At 36.8% G+C, this 11237-nt stretch overlaps 1 protein-coding gene across 2 annotated transcripts in view; it reads left to right on the forward strand.

The window, feature by feature from the left end:
* LOC110030629 (squamous cell carcinoma antigen recognized by T-cells 3) overlaps positions 1-11237 on the forward strand; it is a 65890-nt gene that overhangs the window by 48770 nt on the left and 5883 nt on the right. For both annotated transcript variants that reach the window (XM_020733432.1, XM_020733433.1), the window contains exons 10-12: positions 3563-3705; positions 3948-4071; positions 5617-5691. In XM_020733432.1, the coding sequence (XP_020589091.1) occupies positions 3563-3705; positions 3948-4071; positions 5617-5691 (342 nt within the window). The remainder of the gene's footprint in view (positions 1-3562; positions 3706-3947; positions 4072-5616; positions 5692-11237) is intronic.

The raw sequence follows: 11237 nt of genomic DNA on the forward strand, positions 1-11237 counted from the left end.
CTTCCAGCATTGTTGTCGTCCAAATTGCACCTACTCCCTACTGTCCCAACCTTTCCACTTTGTCGTTGCTGCCCAGAATAGCCAGGGGCACCTCTTTCCCTATCCACCCCCACGTCTCGCTACCATCACCCAGGACATTCTCCGTACTATCCCAATATTTCTCAGTTTTCCCTTGCTGTCGCCACCCTGCCCCAATCATCCTGATCCCTCTCATCAACCTCCAACTGCTTGAGATACATGTTAGGGGTATTTGATACGTCTTTTTATGTTATCATTTTTTGTGTTTGAAGAGTCGTCGTTGTAACCGTACTTGAATTTAAAAATAATATTTTTATTTCTATTGTGGTTAGGGTTGACTCTGTTATCATTTGGTATAAGAGCTAGCCTAACCCTAGTCCTATCCTAGGGTTTTCTAGCATATCCCCCTTACCCAAGCCGCTTCTACCAAAAATTTTCATTCATATAACTCACCAAACTATAGCCAAATTTTGACCTAACCCTAATTTCCATTTTGCTGATTCTCAAAATCATCAATCCCAAATTAAATTTTCTACACCTTCAATTAGTCTCATTCTCCCACTTTTATCTCCTAACCTTAAAACCTAGCCATGCCACCAAGGTGATACACGCCCGAGTCTACCCGAGAAGAGATATAACGGAAGATCCGTCAACTCCAGCAGAATCTTGCGGACATTAGGGACGAAACCCAGGGGAGATTAACCTCTTCCAAAATATGGAGAATCGAAGGGGAGCAATAGACCAGGGTCTGAATCCTTTCCATAGGGAGGTCTTTAGTGATACAGAAGACCGGCCACGATCCTTTGGAATCCAGTATCAAAGGAGGCCGAGAGAAGAGCCAACATATGGAGAACGGGAGAATCTGAAGTAAAGTGTGATATACAGTGCTAGTTTCTACTAGCTTAATATAGACATAAGATTCAGATTCTAGCTTTAAAAGTAGAAAGTCCACATCACCGTGCGACCACCATGTCTTACAGACAACAGTCAACCTCAAAGACACTCATATTACACCCAAGAGAACATCCAAGCTGACTCCGTCAGAGGCAAAGTTGAGTCAGAATGAAGAACAGAGAAACCAATTTGCATCCTCCAATCTGTCCCAACTAGGATTTGTTTCAAGTGCCATAGATTTGGGTATGTTGAATTAGACTGCACAACCAGGGTGATCTGTTTCACTTAGTAGAGCATTCTTGAAAAATTGGATAATGATACAGTAGAAATTGAGGATGACGAGTACGCGAAGGAGGACCAGCTCTCGGTTGAAGAGGAAAAATTGCATATAGTTCCAGATGAGCCCGTTGGAGAGATTCTAACCGACTTCATGATGAGCGTCCAAGGAAGTCTTGAGTTTGAGGAATTGACACCAGAGGCAAGGTAACCCCAGGCAAGAGAAATGCAGACCATTCAGATCATAGAATTATACCAGAGTTGCCCTTACTGAAGGAGGTCCAACACGTCAGAAATGGGGCTCTTTTGTGCCGTGTTTGGAAGATCACATTAAGTTATTCAGTTGTTAGATTCAATTCAGCATGATACCCATCATCATATGTTCGGACATGACAAATGAAACCCAACCTTGAAATTTGTCTTAGGAGCATGATGGGGAAGAAAATTCTTTAATGGGATCCATGCCCTATTAGTGGAGAAGAGGTCTCTCATGTGTGATTGCTAGTGTGAGTCGTGCAACCTGCCACAATTTTCACTTTAGAGTTGATTTCTCCTCACATATTAGTTTATCAGCTACATTCTGCTGAGTACGAAAAGTGCAAGAAGTTTCCAGTATTAATGGCTCAAGAAGTATATTTTGGGAACCTACATATATATGCAGTTCAGGCTTATGATGTGCCAAGAGATGATGCATATTTATTCTATCAAGATGTGTTGTGGAATGACCCCTACATGATTGACCTCCTAATGGATTACAATATATCTGTTACCATCGACGTTGTAGACTTCACTTCGTGCTACAAGGAACCAGAAGTTTCAACGAATGAAGTTGAAGCTTTCTCAACCTCGAAAGATTGACTTGGAAGATTAAGGAATCACAATACTGTAGCTGATATAGTATCTCAGATCCTTTTTTCTATTTAATCCTTTGTCTTTTTTATTCCCTTCCTATTTTATCTTGTGTGGTTTTGATTGCTTAGGGTTAGCTTTTGATTAATTCCAGATTTTTTATTTTTATCAGGACAACTGTCAACTTCCGTTTTCCCCTTTGAGGGTTGTATCCGAGGGATTCGGTGGTGCTTCGACTATATCTTCCTTCTAAGGTGGTGATTATCTTCCTTCGATTTTCTCTCGCATCCTACCACGCCACTCGCTGCCGCTGTACCTCACAGTAGCCTTCTGCAACTACCCTTGGTTTGCTGTTTTCTATAGTTCTCCTCCTTTCCAGCATTGTTGCCGTCCAAACCGCACCTCCTCTCTTCTGTCCCAACCTTCCTACCGTGCCACTGTCACCCAGGACAGCCAAGGGACACCTCGCCTCTAATGTCCCTTTGCTATCCACCCCAATTCTTCGCCGTCATCTCTCAGGTCAGCTCGTATACTTGCTGTCCCTTCAATTTTGCACTTTCCCCTTGCTGCCACCAACGTTCGTTTGTTGCCGCCACCCCCTCCAATCATTTCGATCCATCTAGTCGACCTCCACCACCCTGGATATACGTTTGGGGTGTTTGTTTGTGTCGTTTTTTGTTTGTTATCATTTATTTCCTGTTTGAAGAGTCTTCGTTGTAACCCTACTTGAATTCAACAATGACATTTCTATTTTTATTTTGGTTTGGGTTAACTCCGATATCACTAGGTATCTTTGGTTATTTAAGCATTATATAGCCAAAAAGGATCTATTTTGAAATTTGAATATGGTAACTGTCTACGTTGATTTTATTACTAGGGTTTAGGGTGTTTGAATCTGGTTACTTTCAAGTTCCAATTTTGGTTTCTCTGGCAATTAGAAATGGTCTAATAGAAATTGGAGATATTTCTTTTTTGATGGAAATGAAAAATGAATTAGTGAATAAAGGTTGAACCTGGAAAGAACAAAAGCCAATAGTTAAATGTTTAGTAGTAAGGAATAAGTATAGATCAACACATGGAAATTTTGTTATTTTTTTTTTTAATTTTGGTTGTCTTATAGTCTATAGTTGATGGCCCACATTTCAAGGATCAATGCACCACAAATACCTTTGAATTGGTCTTATTGAACAAGAAATAACAAGTATAAAAGATATCGAATAGAAGTTTCAAGGTCACACACATGATGTGCACCATGAGCTTGACATTATGGCACACATTAGAGGTGTGTCTAGTTGCGTCGGGGGTCATTAAGTATGTCATGATGTCATTACATATGCCATAGTGCACTATAACAAATTATAAAATTTATTCTTTACGTTTTACTACAAAGTCCTTGTGCACGAATTTCGGAATTTCATGCACTTTCTTTTTTAGTTTTCTCACTTTTTTTCACCATCTATTTATTGGTATTTCGTTGGAAGAAATTTTTAGTGCTAACTAAATAGTTTTAGTGTGGAAATCTCAGCGTGCTGTCGATTATTTCTCTCTACAAGTCATAAGCAATGATGATCTACTGCACTTGTATGCATATTGGGCACATTTGGAGGCTACTCTTGGCAAAGATTTTGTTGCTGCTCGAGGTGTCTGGGAAAGCTTGATTAAGAAAAGGTATGCTTATTTATTCTCTTTATTGCTTACCTTTCTTTTTAAAACAGTCATTTTAGCTCATTATGGTACAGTGACTACTGTGATACTTCCATCATTAATCATTAAACATCTACATAAATTGTATCTTTTATTGTAGTTGGTCATTGTTCTCACGGAATAACTGGGTAGTTCATGATATATTTCTCTTTGACAAGTATTATAAGTTAAGCTGTTGCTTATTTCTTTCCATTGATTGTATTCAGCGGCTCATTGCTAGAAGCGTGGCAAGGTTACATAGCAATGGAAGTCAGAATGGGCCATATTAATGAGGCAAGATCCATTTATAAAAGATGTTATAGTAAGAGGCTTCAAGGAACAGGTTCTGAGGTATTGAACTTATGCTTTATATTTCTCTTTTACTATTTTTTTAGCATCATTAGTATCATTGAAATTATAATCATACCGGGATGTTCAATATGTGCTCTTGGTTGACAAGCAAAGCTAAAAAGAAGAATTTCTCGCAGATTTGTTTTGGATTATAAAATGTTGGACTGCTTTTACTGTGGTGCTGGCCTAATGCTTTTTGAGTTATTTTATTTATGCTAGTGCTCTCTTCATGCAAAATGCTTGCTCATTTTGGAGTGGGCTCTGTTAATAAAGATCTATTTTTCCATGCAGCACATTGTCATGGAGGTCATTATTTTATATGTTTCATTTGCAAGTGAAATTGTATATTGACAAAAAATATCTAGTTTATTAAGGTACTTATTGATGGGCAAGAGGAGGAACTTGGAGAAAAACTTGTTGTTAGTCTCAAAGTCTTTCTATCTTACCAATTTTACTACGATATGTACCCAAAGTCAAAGTTCCATTGAGTTTAGTGAGTCATATGACAATATCATGTTCCTCAGGTTGATGCAACAACCCGGGAATGATGTAAATTTGGTGTTGCGGCTGCAAAGTAACAACTTGGGGATGAAATTGCATATTTCCTCCTCTTGGTTACATTCCCACTTCTTTGATAATTATAACAAGCATTTCCTTCTGAATAAAAGAAAACGTGTTCTTCCAGTCTTTTGCCACTTTTGATGTCTTCCTCACGAGACAATATTGCTCTGATGCTAACACCATGTTTTGGTTTTGAGGTTGATTCTTTCTTAAACCTCTATTCTTAAAAGAAGACTTCATTACCTGCCAACTGAAATTCAGTTCAATTATGATTTTACAAGCTAGAAGTGTCAAGATTATTTGTTGTTAAGTGGCTGGTTCAGCTTGACTCATCAATTAGTGTTTACTGTGAGCTGGTTGCATGGTCTGTATAGAAGAGAATTTCATTTGATGCTATAATAAAATATTCTTTGCTGAACCCGATGGCATCCCTCCCTCTCACACCTGCTACTCTCCCTAGCTTTGAACACCAGCTACGTTACAATTCTTGTATGCATTGTGGAACTTCGAATAATTTTGTTATGACTTTTGCTTCTTGTCCAAATAGAAGAATAAGGCTAATGGATGGTTTGCTTAAAGAAATACAGGATGCCGAAGGCATGTGACAAGAATAGGTGGAGAAAATTAGACCATGAATTTAAAGATAGAGTATGCTTTGCTATTCTTAACTTGATAACTTTACCCTTTTTGCATATTTGATAAATTTATCTGCATCCTAAAGTTCTTTTGATGCTATGACACATATAGATACAGAAGAACATCGATTTTTGTATGTTCAGCACGATATCTTTAGTTTAAACATTTTCAATGGACTGAATAATTTAAGGATTTTTTTTTCTCATCATGCTTCGATTCTTTTTGGTGACGATCTTACATTACGCATCAATGTTTTAAAATCTCCAGTTGTTCCTTTTCAGTTCCTATTTATTTTATGGCGTAAGATTATATTACGGACAATTTTTTTCCTAACTCAGAATGATTCAGGACATTTGCCACTCTTGGTTGCGATTTGAAAGGGAATATGGCACTTTGGATGACCTTGATCTTGCGGTAAAAAAGGTATGCTTATTCTGTAGCTCGGAATTGGGCTCATTTGCAATCGGTAATACTAATGACATCAAACCATTTCCCTTTCTTAGCTGTAAAATTTTGCCTTGTTCTTGTCACATATATTCATTGCACATTTGTTAGTATTTTTTTTTAATTTGAAGTGTCACATGTTTTTTTGTTTCTAGTGTAATAGGAATTGATCGTTGACTAGATAGAATGATTTTTTTGAAGATTTCTAATCTAATTTTCAAACTAAAATTTGCATTTGAGAATAACCATGCATAAAAAAAAACTATTTTTATTTCTTGTAAAAGTGAACCTTTCTGTTAATTTCTTTTTCTTTGGTTGTATTAGCAATTGAGTGGTTGACAGGACTATGTTGCCCCGTGTTAGCTGGTGAGGCGATGAGTGGTTGCCTACTTTTTCTGGCTATGCTTGGCGACACTCTAGAAGCTCTAGTTGTTGCCCAACTTGCCTAACAATGGAATGGCGCTCTGTTTTAGGCAATCACTAAATAGTAAGAGATTATGTTAGAGTTGAGATTTATTAACCAAGGGACAATTTCATCTTAATAATCAGCATTTTATGTTATCAAGGGGACAAATGAATTGCCAAATAGGAGGACTATGGACACCATTTTGGAATATATCATGTTAGCGGGATAGAATAGGGGATCTTCGAATTAACAATCTGGGGCATGTCTACTTCTTTTCAGACATTATGGGGCTATATTTCCTTCCTCAATTTGTTAAGAATTGGATCTTCAATTTTGAAAAGATTGTGGCATTCGGTCAATCATGCAAAATACATTGTTTTTTGATTCCTTGCGATAACAATGACCAAGTGAGAACTGTGTTAAATCATCAAACCAAGATGGCTAGGAGTGCATTAGTTTGAGGTTTGTGAAGATTAATGAGATGGAAAATAAACTACCCTTGAGCATTACTCAATGAGAAAGATAGACAGGCAGATAAAGGGAGAAAAGTGAACATGAAAATAAAGAGTTTTATGATGTTTCGGTTGTGTCACTTAAGCTATACAATTTATTGAGGAGTTTTATTAGATTCTTTGTGAGATACGTTGATATTAGAGTTTACCCAGATCATGACGCGAGACACAATTTTATTAATGACTTAAACAAATGTTATAGTGAAGACTCAAAGAAATGAAGACAACACACAAAACAAAAAACGTAAAATAAAGGATTGCAAATAAAGACTCGACAAAAGAAGATGCAACAAGCTTGACAAGGAGAGAGCCCGGGTGGTGGTGTAAGCTTGGTGGCTTTGGTGAGGGCAGAAGAGGTGTCTTGCTGCTATGGAAGGGAGGACAACAAATCAACGATGGTAGGGAAGTCAAAACACAGTTGGAGGGAGCTTGGAAGGGCAACAGTGGTTGCGGCCTGCAGGGAAGTTGTAGGAAGGAGGCATAGCCTACTGAAGGAGGGAGATGAGCAGCATGTAGAGGTGGCCGGGAGGCTGCTGTTGATGCGGAAGAGGGGCAGCGGGGGCTACAGCCTGCAGAGAGCTGTAGAGAGGAAGTCCGACGAACAATGTGAGGCTGGAAGGCTGTCGGTGGTTGTGGGGAGACGGTAGAAGTGGTTGGGGTTCGCTGTAGGAGCTGGATCGAGTATATAAAGATCTTGAAGGTTGTTTGTAAAAGACAGCTTTTGTATGTCTCATAGTTCAAATTTTTACTATAAATTTGCTTGACTAGAGAACCCATGTTTAGTTGGCGTAATAGTTCATCAAGAGGTGGAGGCCTCATCAACTTTTTTTCTAGAGATATTGAGGATTATAACTCCAAAAGATGGGATTTATGGCTATGCCATATGGATATGGCGACCCTCTTGAGAATATTCATGTTATTAATGAATTTAATTTTTGAAAAATAAGATTTGCAATATAAAAGCTTTGATTTTAATAGGTATTCTCCCTGCGGTTATAATGTGTGGTTATCATGCCCACGGTAGGCGTTTTGGATGATTCCATTTCACCATTAGAACGTTGTCATCACGCGTATTATTTTCACAGAGGATTGGATTCATGATTTGCATATGATTTGAATATATTTAAAAATTTATCTGTTTTATAGAGTTTGTGATACTGGAGTTCACTCAAATTCTAGTAGGCGAACATATATTATTACACCAATACAATAAGGTTACAATCAAGGCTTAAAATATGAAAAGAAATACAACACAATACAAATCTCCGGCTAGGGTGAGTTGGGACGGTCGATGAACATTGATGAAAGGGCCTGTATAGTTGCGGCAAGTTGGAAGAGGGTAGGTAGGATTGCGATTAGGGCAGCAAGAGGGTGAGGGGTTTGCTAGTGGAGCTAGAAGCATGTGTGGCGGTTGTGGTGGTTGTATGGGTCGCAAACTAGAAGTTTTGTACCTGCTTGTCTCTTGCATGCCTGTAGACACGTCTGTTTCATGCATGAAGCTTCTACACAAAGGATGCCCTTGACGTCGACTTCCAACATGGCATCAAATCTTAGGAATGAGAAGTAGTAGGCTTCTCTTACTAGCCGTTCGATCCCGCATGAGGCTTTGACCAGGGTTGCACATGCAATGTAAAACACTTCCTTCTTTCTTCTCACATTGCCTCTGACTCTCGTCCTTGATCCCGTTCTCTCCATCGGCTCCCTTTCCCCTCACTCTCTAATCTCTTTGTAGTTCTTAATCACTTAGTTTGATTCAATTGAGACACTTGCCTCTTAAGAAGAAGGAATTGTAGAGATGGATGCTTTCCTTTGAAACGACCCTAAATACATCTTTATTATTTATTTATTTATTATTCTTATTTATTATTTTATTTTTTAAACATAGTTATTACATTCTTCCATTCTCATAAAATTTCGTCATCGAAATTTATGAATTTCATAAAAACTAATCATTATGTAAATTAAACATGAACTATTCATGAATCTTTAAGAAAGTTTAATTCTCGTTAAGTGATAGGAAAAACATGTATGATAAATATAATATTTGAAGTAACATAATTTAATTTAAAAAAATCCAAACATCTAAAACATAATAACATAACTAAACTAACACAATTTTTGAAATCAAAATACATAATGATACTCAACACCAGGTAATTAACATGACATTCATACGACAAACACTCATCAAAGTTTATGCATTAGCATTAGGGGCAACATGTTCTTCAAATTCCTAATGAGTTAAGGAAATGACTCATGATCAAATATTCTACCTTGATTGCTCTTTATCAGTCACTAAACCAGCTTCTGTCATTCTTTACTGACCACTTCTAAAAATAGATCTCACTTGAAAATTTCTCTGAGCTGTATCTTTTCCCGAGATAACATGTGCGGATCTCTGAGCAGAATTAGGGCAATTCCTCATCCGATATCCAAGCTATCTGCATAAGTAATACACCTTAAACCAAATAGACATTTACCACGGTACAACTTACCACACTTAGCACAAGGTTCTGAAGTGATGTCGTCATCCTGACTATTAACTCCATCAACGTATGATCATCTTCTGCTCGTTAGATAATCTAGAATGAATTATTGGGGTCACATCTTCCAAGCTCTTCCTCTTGTGTTTGTCTTTACGCTTCTGAGTTTGTTGAAAATCAAATTCCACCCGCCTAACTCTCTCCACTAGCACTGAGTAGTCTTCATTTCCAAGTGGCACCAGTGGCTATCTGATTGAATTTTTAAGCCTGTTAAAAACCTATGACACTACTCAATATTTGGAACCAACTAGGGTGCATACCTTAAAAACATAGTGAATTCAACTTCATATTGCATAATTGATCAATCTCTCTGCACCAGTTTGATAAATTTTTCTAGCATTTGCTTTCTAGCTAAAAGTAGTATGAACCAATCTCTAAATGTGTTCACAAACTCATTGAAATGTATCAAGTGGTTGGTTCTACCTCCAAAACTCTTATGTAATTGTCATCGCCGCCATCTCTCTGCTTCTCTCTCAAAGGAAAAAGTGGTAAGTGTATCCCTCTTCTCTGGCGGACAAGACAACACATCTATAATCTTTTTCACTCTTATCAACCATTTCTCAACATCCACTAATCTAAATGTGTTCCCAAACTCATCCCACTGTATCAAATGGTTGTTTTTACCTCCAAAATTCTTCTGCAACTATCATCGCCACCATCTCTCAACTTCTCTCTCAAAGGCAAAAGTGATAAGTGTAGCTCTCCTCTTTGGTGGACAAGACAATTATAATCTTTTCCACTCTCATCAGTCAGTTCTCAACATCCACTGGACTTTTTCTTTCAGAAAAAAGAGGTGGCCTCATTTCATGAAGCAACTTTAAATATTTATCCATCTGTCCTCACCATTAGAATTGGCCTGAGACTGAGGGTTCCTAATTATCTTAGTCACTGCAGTCATCTTGGCAAAAACATCAATATGGACAATAATATTCTGGGGCATGTCAATTTATACAACATCATCTTTGATCTCTTTCTCTTAATCCATAACTCTAACATAAAAGCAAAACAATCTAATTAGAATTAGTTTATATTTTTTATATCTTAATTCAATAATCATAATGGCTTTTTTATTAAGATTTATGTTGTTTATTCTAAACATTGTTCTGATACCACTTGTCATAACCTAACTCAGGGTTTAAAATTAACAAAGGCGAGAACATAAGGTTAGATAGTAGAATTAAATTTTTCTTTATTCAATTTCTTTTGCTAACAATTTAATACTTGTATATTAATTGAAAGAGCCACCAAGAAAAGCACTTTAATTAACAAGTAAAAGTTTTTTCTTTTCCGGTTATTGAGCTCGCCTTCTTGTGTGTATTGACTCTTCTTCTAATCATCTTATTCAGAAGATTAAAACCTGAAAAAATATAATGAAGCAACATAATAAGTTATCTAAAGATAACTCAGTTGAACAATCACACTTTTAAATTGTAGTAACCCATGGAAAACAATATAATTTGTATGCTGGTCTTTCATATTTCACTATATAAGATATTATAATAATCTAATGTTTGTGTCAATTACTTTTATTCAATGGAAATAACTTAATATTAATTTTAGCTGCACACTTCAAGGTTTAATCTTTAACTTTATTTTTATTTCATATTATTAACATTTACTTCAATCTTAGGAGCACGTCAAAACATAATTTAACTCACCCTTGACCGATATTATCTCTCGTGATCTAATTTACATGATTGTTTAGATGGAATGGTGCATACCTCCCCTGACCGATATTCTCCCCTTAATACTACTGTTAGATATCTAAACATCATAATTATATAGGGTGGTAGGACAACATCTACGTGTGTGGGTACACTTCCGTCCCCTGCTTCCACCGTAATGCGTTGAACTCATCTTAACATGCACATTTAAGAATTCATATATATACACTTTGACATTCTTCATATCATACATTCTTATCTTATAAAATATCTTCTCCATCTACTGATGAATAAATGCATTAAACTGATATATGCACCCATACTATAATCTACATATCATGTAGTTGAAAAAATATTTTTTAAGAAAACTATAATGCAACTATTTAACATGTACACTCTT

The sequence above is a fragment of the Phalaenopsis equestris genome, unplaced genomic scaffold (assembly GCF_001263595.1).
Source record: "Phalaenopsis equestris unplaced genomic scaffold, ASM126359v1 Scaffold000745, whole genome shotgun sequence".
NCBI lineage: Eukaryota > Viridiplantae > Streptophyta > Magnoliopsida > Asparagales > Orchidaceae > Phalaenopsis > Phalaenopsis equestris.